Source organism: Ictalurus punctatus, chromosome 7 (genome assembly GCF_001660625.3).
Source record: "Ictalurus punctatus breed USDA103 chromosome 7, Coco_2.0, whole genome shotgun sequence".
NCBI classification, from domain to species: Eukaryota; Metazoa; Chordata; class Actinopteri; order Siluriformes; family Ictaluridae; genus Ictalurus; species Ictalurus punctatus.
The window spans coordinates 14,735,685-14,757,643 of record NC_030422.2 but is presented as its reverse complement, the minus strand read 5'-3'; the positions used below and the strand labels follow the sequence as shown (position 1 = coordinate 14,757,643).

Below are 21,959 nucleotides of genomic sequence, written 5' to 3'. Positions count from 1 at the left end.
CATTAGGAAGTGATGGTGCTAATGACGAATCTTCAGATACACCGAAAACATATTTCTTTCAGCGAATAAACAGAATCCTTAAAACCTTCAAAATGAATTCCAACCCCCACCCCAATTTAGTCACCTGCCAGTTCACACCCAGCAGCAAGCTACCTCCCATCATACACATCTGCATCTTGTCAAACTGTAGCTCATGCTGTGTCACAGAGTGAGCAGCAGAACACAGAGGAAAGTGCTATCCTTCTTCCACATGACATGAGCTCACAGAGCTCATAGTGTTGTTGTGACTGACAGAGGAAAGAGAGTGTGCCATCCCTCAAACCCAGAACACACAAGCAAGTGTGCTCCCTTGACTCCTGGCCATGGACTATCAGGATTCAAACTTGCATTCTCCTGCCAATAAGATCAATGTTTTTTCTTGGAAGCCACATGGAATATGAAACATTTAAGTAAGCATTGATACTTGAACTTGATAAAGGCACAAAAAAAGGTTTATCAAGGAAAAAGAAATGGCAGAAAGCAAAACCTGCCATGGGTGAAATCAGATAAACTGACCGTGCTTAATGTAACCCGTAACACCCTTGTGTTCTGCTTGCTACTTAGCAATGGATGTACTGTTCAGGGGTCACACTGACTTTGCGCAGCTGATATAGAAAAGATTTGACCGACCTTGAATATATCTATGGTTTTTTTTTTTAAACAGTAAAGACACACAAAAGCACTTCTTATACCTGAGGATGTTCTATCAGTGTCATCATTTCCCCTCGCGCAAGCACTGGATCACGCAGCTCGCTCTGAAAGCTGAAGCAAAGCTCGCAGTGCGAGTGTGCGCTTCCGGGTTTTTTAGGGACATTGACTTTTGTTTACTTTCTGCACGTGCAGCTGTTGTGATTTCCGTCCTGTCTCCGCCCCTGTATCGTCACTGGTTGGTTCCCATATGTGTCATCAGTAGTCTCAGCTGTTGCTTTCACCTTTAATTACGTTTGTCATTTAAACCCCTCGTGTCTCATTGTACTTTGTTCATAGTTTCATGTCTTATAGTTTTGATCCTGTTCTCGACCTCGTTGTTGGACTCTTGTTTAGCCTAGTTTATGCCTGTTTGCCTGACCTTTTGCCTGTGTTTCACGATTTGGATTTGTCTGGCTCTCTCGTCGAATGAGGCTATATACTGCACTTGTATCCGTCCTAACCTAATTTTCGTGACAATCAGCAGGTGTGCGCAAATCATGTGCAAATAACTGAACACAGTGAATAACTTTATTCCTTATGAAAAGCAGTCTGTGTCCATTAATATTTCCCCAATTTGGGTAATCTGGTATATTCTTGAACGCAAAATGGCCCGAACATAACCTGTACCACGTGGCAGGTATACCAAAAGTATATTTGCTCAACAGAGAAAATGCCAGTTTCACACTGAAGAAAGAAAAAAAAAAAAAAACAAGACAAAAAACCCCCCATACTTTTCAGTATCATTCCCCTTTTAACAAAATGATAAATTATAAATTCATTCTGACCCAGACAGAACATAAGCTTTAAACAACAGACCTTCATATAACAGTTACTGTGTTCGGACAGGACTGATCTTTATGCTTTGAAATTAGGTAGAACTGCAACATGAAACATACTTCAATACTGAAATATCCTCTGTCCACATAGTCGCCGAGGAAAAGGTAGCGTGTGCTGGCTGGAGATCCTCCCACCTCAAACAGCTTCATCAAATCAAAGAACTGGCCATGGATGTCTCCACATACTGGAAAAAAGAATCAGAGACAGAAAAAGTCAGAAATACGATTCTTGCACCGACGCACCATTTATAACGCAACTCTAGTAAACATCATCAACCCAAGCAACCTTTTCCTTAAATCTAACGCACATACGCAAGTAAAACATGTGACCCTCTTTTATCTACACGTGACACACTAGCTCACACTAGTGCACATATTTCCATGCAGAATGGACATTGGGGCTTTGAAGTAGCACAGTGACTGAGAGCTTTTCCTTCCATCTTATTAACAAACAATACTGCCTGAAGCTTTTCATACGTATAAAGAGTGTCACCTGGCCTCTTGTTTAATGAATAATACATGTACCAGTGCTGCTGGCTGAAATGCGCCTTTGTGCATTAAACAATGCGCACTGAGCAAAGACTCACTTCTACCCAGCATCCCGCTGAGTGACGGCTATTGCGATGCCCTTATATAGTGATAGTGTAAATACGCGTTCAGACATTTTTTGTCCTGTAATAAACAGAGTAAACACACTGCCTGAACGGATCGAAATGGAGTTCAGCTCTAAGGCCTTTAATTTCCATTAGAACGGTGTGTTATGAAATGCTCAAAAGGCATATAATTATAACAGCAAGCATGCATTAAGCACCAGGAGACTGCGTTTGGATGCTCATACTCAAGTATTCCTAGTTAATGTCTGTTTAAGGGCAAAAGCGGCAATCCAATGGCATTTAACAGAATTCAACTCATATACAAATCATCTGTCTCTACAACTTTAAAAAAATAATAATAAAAAAAAAGCTAGAAAAGGCTGTTGGGTGACCTTTTCGGTCACGTATCATGCACGTCCCATATCCCACGCTCCAGAACATCTACTTAGTGTATGAATAAACAAAACCCTGACAATATATAAACTGTAGACATATTTAATTCTAAAGGACTTGCATAAGAATATGCATTCATTCATCTTCAATAACTGCTTTAGCCTGCTCACCATCACCATCGCACAAGAATAACCATTTCATTTGTGTGTGTGGAAACCCTGTTGAACAATGTACAAATAAAAGGCAGCAGTGGTGGTGGTGAAAGAAGCACGATGTGACACAGCATTAGGATTTGAGAATTGTGCTACTATTTTTTGTCATATCATCCAAACCTATACAAAAGCCTGCTAATCCTGCTTTTATTAGATACTAATATGCCTTCCTTTAAAAAACAAATGCTGCGAATCAGTTTCATGCCATTTTTAATTGTTGCTTTTATCACCAACAACCGTAAAATCATTAACGGAGACCAGATGCTGGGGGGAAAAAAAAGTGAGCACGTCGTACAATGCAGCACAAGACGATGAGTGACAACGTTCTCATCAGATGCACATTTCCATGGTTACTGAGCTCTGCAAGCTCTGTTACAGCGTCCGTTTGAAATGCAAATGCTATTTAGTGAACGCTTTTCCTGTCAAACGTGCGTGCCATAAATTAGCCGGGCTCACCTCGGACGTACGGGAGCTTTAATAAACGCGGCGGCGTCACTGCTGATTGCACTGGTGGTAACGTTTACGTCGATATGTTTGTATGTCAATCTGGACGCCGTATTAGTTATTTGCTGGTTATTTCTTATTCATGGAGGCAGAATGAGTTCTAGAAATAGAGCTTCCTCTGTTCAACTGCTATTTGCTTAAACTTAAGTCACGAAGCATTTCAACAACTAAAGTCACGAAGCATTTCAACAACTTTACTGGCTAACACGGCTCTCGTGGCGACTAGAAGATCTTATATCCCCATACTGATTGGTCAGAAGTTACTGAATAGTTTTTTTCCACAGCTCAGACAACTCTAAGGCAAATCACATGTTTATATTCGTGTGTTCATACTAATAACATCACATCACAGGTTCCCAACCCTGGTCCTGAAGAAACCCCTGCACTCAGTATTTTTGTCTTCTCCCTGCTCTAACACACCCACTACAACTCAGGAAGTGCTGATGACCTGTAGTGAGTGTGTTGGAGCAGGGTAAGCACTAAACTATGTAGGACATGAGGTACTCCAGGACCAGGGTTGAACCGGTGTAAATACATTGTTGTTTCTGCAGTAAGAACTTACACAGGGACTTGTGTGGCAGACGCTCCACATAAACAGAATTTTACAAAAATGCTGTGAGAGCAGTCAGAGTTTTTGTGGTTTCTTGGTAACATGATAAGCTTAATTTTTATCTTATTAACAGAGAGAGAAGACAGGGAATGACTGTTATAGCTGTTAACTATATAACTAAATGACTAAAGCAATAACACAAACTAACTTGTTTCGGAGACGTACCACAGCATTAAACTATGGACATAATGGGCATCCCATTGGGCCATATCACACCAACCTAGCACTGATTATTTTCCTGCATCAGCACACAATCCTGCCATGTTTTATCCCCTACATAATATAAACTATATCGTCAAAGGTGTATATTATGTAAGGGATAAAACACCTGACAAATCGAATCCATATGTGCTGTTTGAAAATCCCAATCCAGAGTTGGTCCCCTTTTGCAGTTATAATACCCTCCACTCTTCTGGGAAAGCTTTCCACTAGATTTGAGTGTGACTGTGGGGATTTGTCCATTCAGACACAATTAGACACAAGAGCATTGGTGAGGTCAGGCAGTGATGTCAGATGAAGAAGCTGGGGTGCAGTCAGTGTTCCAGTTCATCCTAAAGGTGTTCAGAGGAGTGTTGAGTTTGAATTCTTGACTTGACTTCTTTCACACCAACCTTGGTAGAGCATGTCTTCATGGAGCTCGTTTTGTGCAGCATCATGCTGGAGCAGGTCTGGGCCTCTTCATTCCAGTGAAGGGAAATTGGAAATGCTACAGCATACAAAGACATCTTATACAGCTGTGTGCTTCCAATGTTGTGGCAACAGTTTGGGAAAGAACCACATATGGGGTGATGGTGAGGTGTCCACAAACTTTTGGTTATATCATCATAATATTCATTTACAATCTTATTCTTCCTGTCAGTATGGAGGTCTTTAAAGCTGGACATTCTTCAAATGCTTGCAGGGAAAAAAAAACGAAAAGAAAAACACACTTGGTGGTTGGTGTACTTCTTTCTCAACACTATGCACCACTACTCGGAGCGCAGAATACATTTGAGGGAGCTGTGAGCAGAGATGAAGCTTGACTTCGTGTTATTGCCAGGTCTGAGGACAACTTTTGAAGTGCTGCCTGCTGGTTTATGGAGCATGTTATTTGCATACCCCTTGTTTAGATTCTCAACATTATCTCGGTATAAATACTGTATACGTATTTTACCTGTATACATGTTGTGCACTCATTCTGATGGCTGCTATTAAAATAGGTCAGGGTCTAAGACTACCATCAAGCTAAGACCCTGTTGCAGAGTACAAAAAGTGAGAACAGCAACAATAACAGGACAAGTTAGTTAATTTCACCATCTGGGTGCTCATATAGATAGTCTTGGTAGTCTTCCTTGTATCTTGAGAAACAATGAGTCATGCTGAGCTGGGTTTAGTGTCTTGAAGGAAACATTGTGCAGAACAGGGGTTGGATAAATGATGCTACATATCTGGCAACCTGGTCATATACCATAGAGTTAAAGAACAAAAAAGGTAGTGGTGAAATAGACACGAATACGGCAGAGAAATGAGAGAAATGTGTAACAGAGAAAAATAACATAAGAGACGGGAAAGGAGGTTGTATGATTGAGTTGTCTCTTGAATGTTCTCTGCCTGCTTCATCTACAAATGCAAAAAGGAAACAGAAATCAACCTGCCACTCTGCTCAGTGATGAAAGCAACCAGGTGATCCATCCATCCATTTTCTGTACCACTTATCCTACACAGCAAGCCTGGGGCCTATCCCAGGGGACTCTGAGCATGAAGCAGGGGCAACCAGGTGATATTCAGACCAATCACAGACAAGGGGAGGGTTCTGAACAGAAGACGTGGAGGTCAGAAACATACTATAGTAGATAAACTGAAACCAGTGTTTTTAACTCAGAAGATGTTCCTGTATGTGATTGTTTAGTGGAAGTATACTGCCAGCTTAAGTCAAACAAACTTTAACAGAGAAAACAGAAATGGGTAAGCTGGAGTGCACAGATTAGCACCTTTCCTACTCTACCACATCGGATTCAACACAGAATCTCCAAGAGTCTAGGTCTCACTTGCGAATTTTCTCACCGACTAAACAGGCAGACCACTTTCATATTCATCTGTTTACTAAATGTTGCGCTGCAGCTTGACTTGCAGGATAGCTGGTAGCAATAAACGTTACGTACAATTATATCGCACAGTTCAGCAGAAGCTGTAATTAAGAGAGAGAAAGAGACAGACAGACAAAGACAGACAGAGAGAGACAGACAGAGAGACAGCGAGAGTGACAGAGAGAGAGACAGAGAGATAGAGACAGACAGACAGAGAGAGAGAGAGAGAGAGAGAGAGAGAGAGAGCGAGAGAGAGAGGGCTCGAGAGACTGAGAGAGAGAGAGAGAGAGAAGGAGAGAGAGACAGAGAAAGAGAGACAGAGAGAGATCGAGGGAGACAGACAGACAGAGAGAGAGAGACAGAGAGGATGGCTGCTGCCACTCTGAATAACAACTCTTTATTTGGATAGGAACTTGTTTGGAAAAGCTTTACAAACTTGTAAATGTATTTATCTGCACGTGTCTGTGCAACAGCAGAGTCAAAATGTCTTTTGGAACTGTCCAATTAGCATCTGTTAGAAAGGCTGCAGTGGGAAGCAATTAAACTGAGCTCCAAGTCTCTGGAAAAAACACACACACACCCAAAGCTGCTTTCTTCAGATATGCAGTAGGCATACACTTTATAAAGTATTATTATTGGGACCTGAACATTCTGCGCGTGTGTGTGTGTATGTATGCATTTGTTAGTGTAGCTCAGTACCATTTTACAGCCTGTATTACTTTCCCGATGTGCCTTTTCAAACTAACTATCTTCATTAACGGTGGGGTACACGGGTTCCTGTCTGCCACACATGCAGAAGATAACTTTCACATCAACGTAACACCCGTACTAAAAAGCTGACTGTACTTACAGCTAGAGATTTCCGAGCTTACTAAATGAATGCTCAAGTACAACACTACTGTGGTCACCTGCGATTACACTAGCGGCTACCATCACTATGGAAACCGCACTTATTGGCATGGAAACAGCCCTGTGATGAGCTCCTCATTCGCTGCACTGTAAGTCCATTCCCACAGGGGATTTAATGCTTTCTTAAAGCATATTTAATAAATACAGGATTAGCAGCAATTAAATAATATTGTACATGACATTCCCGTTGTGTGCATGCGTGGTGTGTACAAGTAAAGCACGAGAGAGCGCGGAACGCACTCGGAGAGTTTATTGAACAAGTTTAACAAAGACAGACTGAGGCCGTTGGCACGTGTGCATGTGCCACTGTGTGTGTGTTATGAACTGTAAATGTTCTGACAGTCAACATTGCACTTCAGATGAGGAAACAAACCCAACATGAAGCGAATGTGTGTGGAGCTGCTCCAGCGGGGAGCAATGTTACACTGTGAAACACACAGTACTGTGCACAGTCAGAGAAAGTGGCAACGCTTAAGAGCTGTTACACATAACAGGCCTGAATAATCACTCGAATTTGTACGTGCCTGCACTTTTCTCCCTTTTCGCTACAGATATCTGAGCTATGCATATTGTCCCATGCTCGATGTTGAGACCATAACTCATGTCATATCTTGATGTACTATACTCATGAGCAATACAGATGATGTCACGTGTTCACGGCATAAAATACACTAATTGGCCACTTTAACGCCTGTAGAAACACCTGTTAGCCTGCTCATTCGTGTGATTATCCAATCAGCCAATCACGTGGCAGCAGTGCAATGTAGATACAGGGCAAGCCCTTCAGCTAATGTTCATATAAAACATCAGAAGGAGGACAAAATGCGACTTTGACAGTGGCGTGGTTGATGGTGCCAGATGGGCTGGATTGAGTATTTCAGAAACTGCTGATCTCCTGGCGTTTTCACGCAACAGCAGTCTCTAGAGTTTACACCGAACGGTGCGAAAAGCAAAAAAAAAAAAAAAAAAAAAAAAAAAAAAATGTGAGAACGACAGTTCTGTGGGTGATGAGAGGTCAGAGGAAAACGGCCAGATCGGTTCCGGCTACTAGGAAGGATACAATCACTCGTATAATCACTCTTTACAACCACGCTGAGCAGAAAGGAATCTCACAATGCACATCATGCTGAACCTTGAGGTTGATGGACTACAACAGCAGAATACAGAAATCGGGTTGCTCTCCTGTCAGAAAAGAACAGGAATCTGAGGCTACAGTGGGCACAGACTCACTGAAACTGGACAGCTGAAGACTGGAAAGAAATCACATACTGTGACTGTACTTACTGCGTCCGTTTCAGTAACTACTGCTCGGCCGTTGATACAGAACGTACTGATCAGTACAAGTGAATACAATTCTTTCAGTTCCTCCGTGTCAGTCCCGTTGCCTTATGGGATAGCGCAGTATACACAGTGTCCAGTGGTTCCATACTGCAGAATCGAGGAGGAAGTAGTAGGTCATCCGGGGATTTCTCGCCTACTGTTTACGGATACTGAGAATTCGGACATGCTACTCCTTTGGCGTACTGATATTCGCCTACTGTATAGTAGGGTAGAAGGGATATTCGGACGCAGCTGTTGCAGCCCCCATATGATCTCTGCCTGATCATATTGATTAGGCAGAAGTCCATATTTTTGAATATGTATATTGCGAGTGCTTCAAAAACAACCCAGGAACAGTAAATTTGGCATTGATGAGTGCTATTGTGATGACATGGAGGCAGAAAAATTGAAACACATGCCATTTATTAACAATCCAAATCAGAAAACAAACTAGTGGTCCAAAACAGGCAGGGATTGAACACAAGGCAGACAGAACAATGCAGGGAAATCAAAACCATGAGGGCAGTAACAAAAATCAGCAATAATAAACTCAGAAAAAAAATATTCAGAAATGCACACGGTAATGGGGAAACCTTGCAAAGACAGGTGGTGAAGGAATTGGTATAAATGCACAGAGGGAACATGGAAGTACAGAGTTATTGTCTGGACTGAAATGCATTGTGGACTCACGATGGCTCCTGGATTGGCGAGGAATTCAGATTCGCAATTTTGAATAGTAATTACAAGAGCTGAGTGCTGCGCACAGTTGTGGGAAAGTGTGCCATCAGAGAGGAAGCGTGTGGCTGAGGAGTGTTATGAGCGCTGTCATCAAGATGTGCTCGCCATAAATTAGCGGAAAGCTGTTCAAAAGTATTTTTTCCAGGAAACAGCAAAAACATCTTTTTTTTTGTTTTGTTTTGTTTTTTGTTTCTATTTGTACCCATCACCATTTCCCTCTTCAGAAAAGCACTGAGACTTTGTTTTGTGATATGACATACTACACAAGGTCTTAGACACGAGACACAGATTTAAAAAAACAAAAAAAACAAAACAAAAGAAACAACTAATATTAACAGTAATAACAATAACAAACTACAACAAAAACATTTGGCATGTTGTTGAGGCCAAATGTCTAAAGGATAGGAACGTCTGAGCATTTTGACCTTGTGGGGGGATTTGGCTGCTACTTTTATTCTAAAAAAGGTTTCATTTTAGTTACTGAGGTTAGTGTTATATTAAAGTTTAGGCATAGCATTAATAATGATGTCAATGGAAGGTCCTCTCAAGGATAGCGAAACGTGTGTGAGTAAACGTGTCTGTCTGACTGTCTGTCTGTTTGTCTGGCTGGCTACAGGGATCCAGTCTTGCCATGGTTGGTTGTGATTGGTGGGTCGCTGATGTAAGTAAATGACGAGTGGTGTCCAGAAAGAAGCAAACTGAGGACTTTGTTTGAATCGAGGCAGATACTGGGGGCAGTTACTGGTTACTGACCGGAAGGTCAGGGGTTCAAGCCCGGGCGCTGCCACTGTTGGGCCCTTGAGAAAGGCCTTTAGCTCTTTCTGCTCCAGGGACGCTGTATCATGGCTGACCCTGTGCTCTGACCCCAACTTCCTGGCATGCTGGGGTATGCGAAGAAAAGAATTTCACTGCGCTGTGACCAATAAAGACTCATTATCATGATCAATAAATCGACTGATTATGAACCATTTCTATTGAGTGAGACTGATGGTATTCTTTATTCCGAATTTCCCCAGCAAGTGTTGTGAGATATGTTCTGATGTTTTTCTTAGTGATATCCATTTCTAATGGGTCTCCAAACAGACAGACTGAGGGAAACGGAGGGATAGGCTGCTTCAGCGGGAGGGATAATTGACGAGTGATTTGCTGCCAAAAATGTTGAACGTGTGTGTGCCGTACCATATGGCATGTATGTAGTTGTCTGGAGTATTTGGTGTGCAGAGTCTTTGAAGCCCATTTGTGAACATATTCAGCCATAACTGTTCTTCTCTTCCATAAAATCGCTTCCGCATTCATCAAGTTGTCCTTAGAAGCTGAAAGAGTGCGCAGCGCTGCTTAGTTAAAAAGCCAAACACGTAAGCGGTTAAGCATGCCGCAAGTAACTCACTGCTTCACATGGACGTAAAAGTCTATTTAAATGTGGACCGTTTTAGATGCTAGTGCATGTAAAATAACATACTAAGCATGCACACACTGCAGCGATTAAAGCCATAATGTCCTGCAGTACACGACACTGTCTGTGCATGTGCAGGTGCCACTTCGAATATTTCAATATTAGTTAGCAATTTTGAATAGTGATGTTGCTTGAAATGCGCGTCTTTAATACAAACCCAGGATTTCGACTCCAACTCGTCCCCGTCACAGAAACAAAGTCATTAGTGGAAGAATTGCTACTTCTCATAGCAGAGCGGAAATGCACATGACAAAAATAGGATGCAATCAAACAGAAAAGCCACTTTCAAGGACAACATCCTCTCTCGCTCACACACATAAGGACAGACCGAGAGAGAGAGGCAGTCACGATCAGGTTCTCGATTAGTGAGTGAGTAGGAGCGCACAGTGTTGAGTGAGTGGTGGAGTGATCTCTGCGACTGCACCTCCATCAGCAGGCCAGTGTGTAGGCGATGCACATTATACAACACCACTCACTAGCCTACACAGTGCTTGCGCTCACACACACACACAATTACATACCTAGACCCTAGGGGAGGGAATCTTGAGGGATTGCCCATTTCGGTGTGAACACACAGGGTACAGTAACTCGACGTGATTATAAATTTATTTTTTACAGCAGATGTTTTTTTTTTTTTTTTTTTGCAATTAACCATCTGCTGCTTTTAAAGCCTAATATTTTCAACCATCAGGAAAACACTAATCTTAATGTGTTTCTATTACGGTAGTCGGAACAAATGTCACTCAAATGTGCATATTATTTTTGTATTACTTAACAGTTAGTTCCGGTCCACTAGTTTGATTGACAGAGCAGCGTTTCATGAGTGCATGTATTTCCTAGAACTGCGCCGGGATGTTTCGCTGTGTGTATCGCTACATCTACTTCCACTTCCTAATTTGAACCGGAGTTAGTGACATCACTGGACATGGCAGGAATATATCTATTGGCTTAAAATATGAAAGCTCACCAGCTGAAGATGAAAAGTAAGGAGGAACTCCAGATTTTACCAGATATACCTTTAAAGGGAACATACAAGTCAATGTGAGCTAGCTAACCAGATAGCCGATGCTCTATAAAGTGTGGGCTCATGTCTGCGGCGAATCCCAGCCACATTGATATTAGCACATCCTATGTACTGCTTTTAGATAATGCCCAGCCATCAAGCCTATCTGTTTTTTGTTTGAATCTTTAAGCTGACCATCACTTGTGTAACAACATGTATAAAAAGATTTCCAAATAAATGTCCGTCATTTATGCCATGATCTATTGTAACATTTTTTATTTAATTTATTTAGACATCGATTTTCAGAAGAAAAAAAAAAAGTACGCAGCTCAATTTCTAACTTATCAAAGTTTATTGGTGTTTAATTGGACAGAGATAAAGAGTGCGCTGTAAGATCCTAAACCATTATGTTATACCCTATGTAGTGAGCAGATATAGTGAACATTATAAATGTAAAATGAAGCTACTTATTTCACTCCTACTAATATTCAAATATGCATGAGAATTAATATTCAAATCCAGTCATTCAAAACGGGAACATAACCTTTAATAGAATCTGAAGAAATATTAACAAAAGTAAACATTGGTGATTATGTAATAAATGTCAATGATTAGTTTGCCATCAATGCCAAATCTTGTGCTGCATCCAAGAAGAGATTGTCCCATGTCTACTAACCCAGACACACATGAGCGCACAACACTGCCTTATCAGTCCTCCAAAACCCTGAGCATACAAGTGTAACTGTGCTTAGTTCTAACAGACAGGAACAGACAGGAAGTGCCTCTAGGTCTTTCTCGCAGGCAACATTAACACAAACTCCCAGTCATTTCCACTGGAGACACGTCATTAATTATCGGAGACATCATTTAACAGTGCCGTTTAGTGTCCCCGCTATAGAAGGCTCGTCTGATGAGGCTGCCTTTCTATTTAATAACATTACAAGAACCTGGACTTTCCAGATAAAACAATTAAGGCAATTGAGTCGTGCTTGGAAGAACAGCCGCAGCCTACGAGTTGAACTGTCTATTCAGCCAATTAGCGAAAGATGGAGGAGACGCTTGGCACTGATTACTGCTGAGTCACTTAGTGGATGCTAGGCCTTCTGTTCTAACCACAGGACTGCTACACAGCCCTGGATATGAGCAAAAGCTGACTGTCTACTGTGCGATTTAGTGCGTATGTACTACTACGTATGAAATCTTCTTTGTAGTCAAGATGACCATGTTATCAGGTAACCCCATGTATAGGCCTTCTGTATTTTTGCCATTGGAGCTGCACGCTATGTTGCGAGTGGCTCTTATGTGGATCTTTCATGATTAAAAACAATGATTAAAATTACAGAGCTGGGTTGTAGTTCAATTAGCTTTTGTTCAATAGGGAACCAAAAGAACAACAGGAAGATGTCATCAAACATGGTCTGACAGAGGATCACTGCTGACCAGGTGTGAGTGCGTGTGATGAAAATACACACACACACGCCACGTGAATAGAGGTGGGTGTCGGGAATCAACGTCGCTGAAGTGGGCATCTTTTAGTTTCTTGCAGGAGGGCAGATGTAGAGCTTTACTGCTTCAATGAACTCATCAACACTAACTGCTTTATTCTGCTCAAAATCACAGTCCTTTAAAATGATACATTTGCTTATATTTTGAAGAAATGAAAATACTGCTGTTAGGTGCAAACAATAAGAACTGCACGAGCGGACAAGACTGGTCAAACTTTCTGCAGGAGCGGGAAGGAGAGAACTGAATTTGAAAAGAACAGTCCCACTCACAGTTCTACAAGTGATCGGGGGTGGGGAGGAGTGGAAGTGAGCTAGCGCCTCTTTTTGACCAAGCAAACAGTATCTGGTCAGTCCTATGGTGATCTATTAACACAGACGTACAGTGTGGAGAGTGGGTGATGAATTTGTATTTGTATAGCTACAAAGTGAGTAGGTGTACAGAATAAAAAGGCTGCAGGGTGTAGGTACGGGGCAACACAGTGCTGCTGTAATCAATATGTTTACTGGAAGACTTTTCAGCAATTTGAAAGAAGTCGTTCCAATCGCAGATTCCGAATGAACTGTTTATGTGCATCCTGAACTGGGCAGTCTGTAGACAGACAAACGATCTCGATTTACACACGTTACCCAAATCCAATCCAAAGTTATGGGCACGCAGAGGGTTTTACTGGCAATGTTTCCATTATTCAGATAGGATTCTCTATACGGTGTGCATGCATATTACAAAAACGTTGCAATGTTTTAAAATGTAATGTACACGTGGCTTATTCTGGCTAAATTATAAGAGGATAAACCTTTTTATTTTTTAAGTCTAACAGTATATAGACTGAGATTTCTTCCATGGTTTGGATGCCCTTAGAGGAAAGGGTCACTGCAAATCAATCTCAACCTAACTGAAGGCCTATGGGAGACAGTACCATCTCCGACATCATCATCAAATCACCAACTGAGAGAATATCCTTCAGAAGTATGATGTTTGTTGCTCCTGTACAGTTCCAGTGGGCTGTAGAATCTATTCCGAGGTGCGTTTAAGCTTTTTAATTCATCACCCGTCTGGAACGGCATTAATCATTTTAGCTGATTCTCATAGTAACAGTGCTCCTGAGAGCTTGGCTAAATAATTCAGGTACTATATTACACTAAGAGTAGATCACCACAAAGCAATTAAAGAATAGAAGAATCATTCGGAGAAGAAAAAATATACATAATTGGTTATACTATATACCAGTTAACACATGCTGTGTGTTGGTGAAATGAACTTCTTTTTAAAATGTTAATGAAACTTTAGGAATCGCTCGCTTCCATACTTTTGGCATGTAGTGCATGTATATATATACACACACACACACACACATAATCCATAGTGTAATTATTGGCTGCTAATGGGGTGTGTGTGTGTGTGTGTACCAAACACTTCTATGATATCAACCCACCTCCCACTCACTGGCACACTGAACCCTTTGGCAAGTGTTATGTGAGAAGAAAGGTACGTTTATACGAGAGAGAGAGAGAGAGAGAGAGAGAGAGACAGACAGACAGACTAACGTTATGAGAAGGAGAGTGTGTGTGTGCGCGCACCAACAGGATGGGGATTAGCTGGGTGGGAGTGATTGATGGCTCTGTTCCAGCCACACTGTGTACCTCTGCATATCCCGATGAAGGCATGTGTAGATGAGAGCTGTTCTCACCCCTGCTCTCTCTCTACCCCTCATTCTCGCTCTCTTTCTCTCAGGATAGTATGGTGGTTCCATAAACACCAGCAGACCAGAGCTTAACACACAAACACGATGCAGCATACACTGTAAACATACCCTCACACAGTCTTGACACACTGATGGCTCACGTTTAGTGGAAATGTAAGTCACTTTTAAGAATTGTGACACCAATGCAAAAAAAAAAAAAAAAAAAGTAGGAAGGAGACACCCCCCCCCAAAAAAACAAAACAAAGACAAAAAAAACAGATGCTTTCTGTATCAAAAATGTTTACTGTTCAATTTTTCTTATCATCTGCAACTGGAGATCAACCATGAACCTATAAAGTAACTAGGAAAACCTCAAACACACAACAATGTTTGGGTGTGGTTGCTGGATTATAATATCAGTGTATACATGATGACTGGACTGACTCGCACTCAGAGGCTAGCTGTTACACCGGCTACGGCGACACAAACACCCTCTCAGTCTCTCAGTCTTTGTGTGCTTATGGACCTGCAGGTTTGGTGCAACATGTGTAACCGTGATTCCTGACGCGCAAATGCACACCTGTGCCGAGTGACGCTGCAGTCCATTGTGAAGTGACAAACCCTACACAGGGCGCTTTTGATGGGAGACACGAGCGCGGCAGCCATTTTTAGCTTCGCTCCAAACTGAACTGCTGAAAAGCGTTTACTTTAAATGGCTCTTCAGAAACCTCATTTTTGAAAGCAACAGTCGATGGACACTTTGCACTGCTTTTACACGGAATGAAAAACCGGATGCGGTAAGCATAGTTCAAGTACGATAAGAAACGTGTTTGGTGAAATGAATACAACGGCTGCAAATCAGATGTAGATTTCATGATTGTAATCGTTACCGCAGGTGAAAGCCCACAGAGCGTGCATTTGTACTCACTTACCTCTGCAAATTTACTAAATCAGAGCAGAAGCTCCTCAATCAAACTGGTGGTGGCGTGGAGAAATGCTTGTTCTATTTGCTCAGTATATTAGACTGCTATACTTGTTCTTGTTTATATAAGTGTCGGTGAGGTGGGAATAAAACGCTGGCTTCCACTCCAAACGTCCGTTCAACTCCCCATGAAATAAGAACTGTTTTGTGGCTTTTAGTATGAATATGTTAGCCTTAAGGTTATCTAGAAGCTAGTGTGCTCCAAAACAATGACAACATTTGCATTTAGAAGATTTACAGTGTCTCTACCACCTGTATGGATCAAACAGTCACAGCACTGTAAGTATATACGTATACACGTGAGCACATACCGCACATCCTCTCAAAGGAAAAGCTGACCGTTCTTGATAACTTAAGGGGCTGGTGGACACACACACACACACACACACACACACCCCGATATCAAGCTTAACCCTGGCCTCAGTAACCAAAAGGAAACCTTTTGCCTTATGTATTTATTTATTTTTCAATAAAAACGTGCAGGTTTTGGAAAAAAAAGGGGGGGGGGGGGCAAGTCAAGTGTCAAACTATCAGATACTCTCATCTTTATAGGGACACATGGTCCCCACCAAGACAAACAGTTATTCACACACACACAGCTTATTTTGTATGTCGGTATAAGGATTCTTTCTTTCTCAGTCGTTTCCATAGCTTATTTTATAATAATTATAATAATAATAATAATAACAACAACAACAACAACAACGTCAAGCACCAAGCCTCACTATTACACATCCTAAAACAGCCAAAAGGTGTTCAAGGCACATGGCCTCTCAGAAAACTGCTTGTACTTAGTACAAATACACACACACACACACACACACACACACACACACACACACACATATATATATATATATATATATATACACACACACACATATATACATATACACACACACATATGTATGTATATATATGTATATATATGTAAAGGGACAAACTTCATGTCTTAAACACATTCGTCTGGGCCACTTACATATACAAAATTCCAAGTAATGTTGGTCTTATTTCTGTAAACAACCTGAAGCAGAGTTTCATTGGCTCTTAGATGTGAGTGGGAGGAACAACGACATTGTGGGCCGGTATTCAGCAGAGAACATTTGGGGGGGGGGGATTGCACAGAAAACTAATTTAAGGCAGTAAACCAAACACAACAATCAAGATTTAAAAAGACCTGTTAAAAGTGCAAAGAGAGAATAAAGAGAACAACAAAAAAAAAAGGGTCATGTTGCAGATTAAACCTCAAAGCCCAAGGCTGAGTGTAATGAGAAACAGACAAGGTGTTTATGTTACAGGCGGCCAATAGAGTACACGCCCAAATATAATAACAAGCAGAGCTGCACAGGGCTCGTCCTCCTGCTCAGTGTTAAAGGAGTCACCAAAGAGCCTTAAACCCAAGTCTAATGAAGTCGGCTAATAATAAAGAAGACAGAGAGGAAGAAATGGAGAAAGACATGGAAGTCTCTGGTAACTTGTCTTATAAAAGCATTGGTGAAATGTAATACTACAAAAAGATCAGATTTCAAGCTTATCGTTTATAAAAAAATAAAATAAATAAATTTTAAAAAATGGCTGAGACTGCACGTAGTCACGCACTGAATGTGAGAGACCAGTCCACACTTGCTCTTTTCCCTCAAAAGGAATTGTATGTCATTTCTAAGCAATGCCTGTCATACCCACTAAAGCAGGGAGCAGACACAGGGCCGTGTCAGAGCTGTCAAACCAATCTGAAAAGGAGAAAACGGTAAAAAGTGGAGCATCACATTCAACCCTTTCTGTCAACACTTCTCCCGTTAGCACAGCCGAGCCTCATGCTGTAAGAGAAGTGTGAGAAATCAGAGTGCGAAGTTTCTGCTTAGATACTTTCCAGTGTACCAGTAGATGTGTGAGCTGAGAAGGGAAATACTGACCTGTGACGGGGGCCTCGATGTCCAGAAGGTTCTTCTCAGAGCGCAGGATGGCCGCTCCCTCACCGATGAGGCGCAGGGCGACGCTCTCGTCCACACGGCCCTCTTTGGTCAGATGAGCCTTGAGGACATCGACTTTGGGCTTTCCTTCGCTGTCAAACACCTCTTTCACGGTCAGCCTGTGGCTGGGGGGGAACGGGACAGCTGTAGAAAAAAAAAAAAAAATTAAGAAAGAAAGAAAGACATTAAATCACGGCAGGGCTTCACTGAGGACTGAAGCTTTAATCTTATCCACAAAAGGCCATTTCATTGCAATCTAGCAGCAGCCACACCTCATTCCACTTCTTTAATCAACTGATCTTGGTTTGTAAATGACCATTAGGTGGCTCCTGTTTGGCTGGAATGAAAGCTGCAGGCACATCAGCTCTTTACAGTTAACATCGAAGAATCCTGAGCTAACGTGAAACAAAGGAAGGCAGTTTCTCTTCACGTTATGTATAGTCGGATTTTATTTACAGTCTGATACTTCTGTTTATACTGATGCATTGAAAATCCCCAGAACAGTGGCTCTCTCAGATCATAAATCCCCCAGTGCATCAAGTGGATCATTTTTCTACTTTAACACTAAGCTCACCTAATTAACGGTGGGCAAAAAATATATCACAATACTTAAAACATCTTCATTATATATATATATATATATATATATATATATATATATATATATATATATATATATATATATATATATATATATAAATTTGCTGTGGCTTTGCTAACAGTGCCACTATATGTTTAGGGATCGCAAGCTCAAATCCTGACAGTGCTACAGCTATGCAAGAGAAAAAAAAAAAAATGCCATGCTCTCTGGGTGGGAGGGATAGCATGTTCTCTCTTGCCTGTCAATCACAGTGACACTACCCCTGTGTGAGCTTATGTATGCGGAAGAAGGTGGATAACGCTTTCCTAGCAGTATGTTAAACAGCATGAGCAGTAGGTTGAAAAATAGGGTCGACTGCCTTCACATATCTCAGATAGGGCAGAGGTGGCCAAATCTAAATTAAGGAGAAAATAGGGAAACAAAATAGCAAAATCGATATATAAATTTGCAGTGGATCTGGACCCCCTTTTCTCAGCTTAAAAATGACTTGCTTTTCTCCCATACACAGCTCTATGTTCTTCATGCTGGTTTATCCATTAACAACTAATGCAGTCTTCACAGGTGAAACCTATGGATCAAACCAACAATAGACATTTATTGTTGGTAAATCAATATAACAGGGCACACCTGGACAGCAAGAAACACTCATCAGTCTCATGTTCCGATATTTTCGATAACTCATTCAAACAAAAGGTGCCATGTTCTAAATTGTTTAACACATCTAGATATAAATATGAAGAAATGAAAGCTGAAATTCTGATCTATCGTCTCATTCATCTTTTGATGTCAAACCCAAATGCCGTCAACGTACAGCGAAAACAATAGAAATGGCCTTGCTGTTCCAATATGTTCAATGGGGAAACCTGATGATAATGATTATATACTACACTTTATTACGAAGCACTAAACACAATATTGTGCAATGTTATTAAGAATAGAGTGCTGCAGGGATGAGGTAATTTTGTAAGCCAACCCGGAAGTATGCATCACCCTGGTTCCCTCGACAAAAATCCAATAAGATTTTTCCAGTGGCTTTTACATTATTTCGGAAAATTAGCTGTGTGACCAACAAAAGTTTACGATTCTCACACGTTTTGTTCATCAAGATAATCCTCACAAATGAACACTTTTATGAATTTTGAAGCCCAAATACAATCGCCAGGAGTAAAAAGCTAAAGTTTGGATATAAACGAACTACACCATCACCACCACTAAGCTTCTGACAACTCCTTCAATCTTTATTTAAAAACTCTACAATTGGAAAATGCTATAAACTGGTAGATCTAGAAGTTGGAAAGTCTGAGTTGGAATAGTTAGTAAGAGTGCGAGTAAGAGTCCGAGTTGGGAAAGTTTGAGGTGGGAATATTCCGAGTTGGGAATAGTCCGAGTTGGGCATAGTTTGAGTTGGGAATAATCTGAGGTGGGAAAGTCTGAGGTTGGAATAGTCCGAGGTGGGAAAGTCTGAGGTTGGAATAGTCCGAGGTGGGAATAGTTTGAGGTTGGAATAGTCCGAGTTGGGAAAGTTTGAGGTGGGAATAGTCCGAGTTGGGAATAGTCTGATGTTGGAATAGTTTGGGGTTGGAATAGTTTGAGGTGGGAATAGTCCGAGTTGGGAATAGTCTGATGTTGGAATAGTTTGAGGTGGGAATAGTTTGAGGTGGGAAAGTTTGGGGTTGGAATAGTTTGAGGTGGGAATAGTTTGAGGTGGGAATAGTTTGAGGTGGGAATAGTTTGAGGTGGGAATAGTTTGAGGTGGGAATAGTCTGTGTTGGAAAGTTTGAGGTTGGAATAGTCTGAGTTGGTATAGTCCAAGTTAGAATAGTTTGCTAAAAAGAGTATGAATACAAATAGGTGTGATGACGTTTACTGTAGATGTTTAATGTCCCTGACGACCAGTGTTGTCCCGTTTATCCATTTGTTAACAACCGTCTTTTTCAAAAACCAGGAGTGGGGTATTACTGATGTGTTTTATACCATAGAAACAAACATGAAAATATCTTGATCTTGCGTTAAAAACACACCTTATTTCAGGCATTTAACCAAAAAACCCTTCAAAAACCCTGATGCATATTTTTCTTGTTACTGCTAGCTAGCCTACTTTCCCATCCAAGGCAGTTACACGTTAAGGAATGGTACACTGGAAATGATTACCAAAATAATCTAAATATATGAACCTGTAAATACATAAACATTACTATTGTAAACTTTACCTTTCATGTTCCTGCATTTTCCTGAAGTATCCAGCACGTGTAAGGTAAAACAGAAGTACGTATACACCGCATTGCGGAAAGGCGGAAGTTTTTTGATGCCATCGTGAAAAAGGAACTATTAGCAAAACTAAACAGTAATTGTCTCTCTGCTCTGGTCTCTCGCTCGCACACGACTTCTTCAGTTTATCTAATGACTCGATGGATATTGAAGTTGCAGCCAATTAAATTGCAATGAAAAACCAAAGGGGGGAAATATATTAACACATTACTGCGAATCACTTGGAGCAGAATATTTAATGCAACATCTAAATTTGGACTTAATTATGTAACGTTGCTTTGTGATTGCTATCTGTGGATGGTTGTTTGCTGAATGGAATACGGGGTCTCTCTCAATCCTGCATAATGAGATGTATCCAATTTCCACCATGCAGCTTTACTAACTAGTGAGACTTAAATAAAATCACACTCGTACAAGTTGGACACAGTTAATATTCATAACGATCAGCAAATCGATTTCGGGTTAATAACTTCCATCGCCAGTGCACTAGTGTTCAAGTAGGCCATGTGATGCTTCACGTTAAGAGAGAGAACATTTTCAGTACTAAACACTATAATTCCTGTATCTTGTGGCATCACATGTCATGAGGACCATGAGGACTCTGAGATTGTGCACAAGACCAACCATTATGCCTTGCCATTTATTATCTGAGGATCAGAATAATGCAGGATACAAAGAAAGGCATAGCATGATTAAACTTGTAGAACCTGCAGAACTTTTACAACACCGGCATTACACCATGTACATCTGAGCTTTTGAAACGACACAAATTTGACGAGACCAACTATCCGAGTAGGAATACTGAGAACTGATCACTACAGGGCACACTTTTGAAAGCTGACCTCAGTGTCTCTGTCCATCACAAAGGAGTTGCGACATGCACCGGCTCCCTTAAGCCTGGTTTATATTTTGTCTTAAAAGAAATAAACTGAGGAAAGCCCACAGCTTTCACAGTCTTTGAGAACAGTGAGAGAACCTTAGCTAAACTGTCCCTCAAGCAAGGGAGCAGGCAGTAAACTTCACCGTGTGACACGTGAAAGCACATGATTTACTGTTGTTCGTGAACATAAAATGGCTGCATTTTGACTGAAATTGGAATGTAGCTGTTTTTACTGCAACCACATCGCACTGGATAATGGAAAACATTTATTTAAAAGTGTGATTTGAAGCTTCGCTCATAGCTGGATTACAGTGAAGTATGACTCTCTTCCAAGTTCCATATTACGATTTAAACATTAATGGGCAGCAGAATTTTGAAGAAATGACTCTTCCTAAACACCGATTTTGTAAGAATTAGCTCCACTGTGCTGTCTTGAAAGAGAAAAGTGGCTCCAAATGACCAACTTGTTCAAATGATTTAAATCAACAATTAGTGAAGATTGCTGTTTCGTTCTGTATGTTTTTCCACTGAGAAAATAAAATGAATCTGTTTGACATAAAAGGAACAATGCCTCCACCTTGCTAGGGGAAATGCACCGAGATGCTTTTGAAGTCCGTGTCGGTCTCCAAATGTCTACACCGACCAATCACAGTGGAGGTGGGTGGGTTGTAAGAGATCCACTTGATCTAACGTCCTTTCAAAAAA

General features: G+C 41.1%; 1 protein-coding gene across 3 annotated transcripts in view; it reads right to left on the bottom strand.

Moving 5' to 3' along the window:
- The window catches only part of LOC108267763 (protein phosphatase 3 catalytic subunit alpha), a 100,498-nt gene that overhangs the window by 26,110 nt on the left and 52,429 nt on the right, over nucleotides 1-21,959 (bottom strand). For all 3 annotated transcript variants that reach the window (XM_053681296.1, XM_047156418.2, XM_017472166.3), the window contains 2 exons: nucleotides 17,449-17,649; nucleotides 1,626-1,750 (listed from right to left, as the gene is read on the bottom strand). In XM_053681296.1, the coding sequence (XP_053537271.1) occupies nucleotides 1,626-1,715 (90 nt within the window). In that variant the 5' untranslated portion in view covers nucleotides 1,716-1,750; nucleotides 17,449-17,649. The remainder of the gene's footprint in view (nucleotides 1-1,625; nucleotides 1,751-17,448; nucleotides 17,650-21,959) is intronic.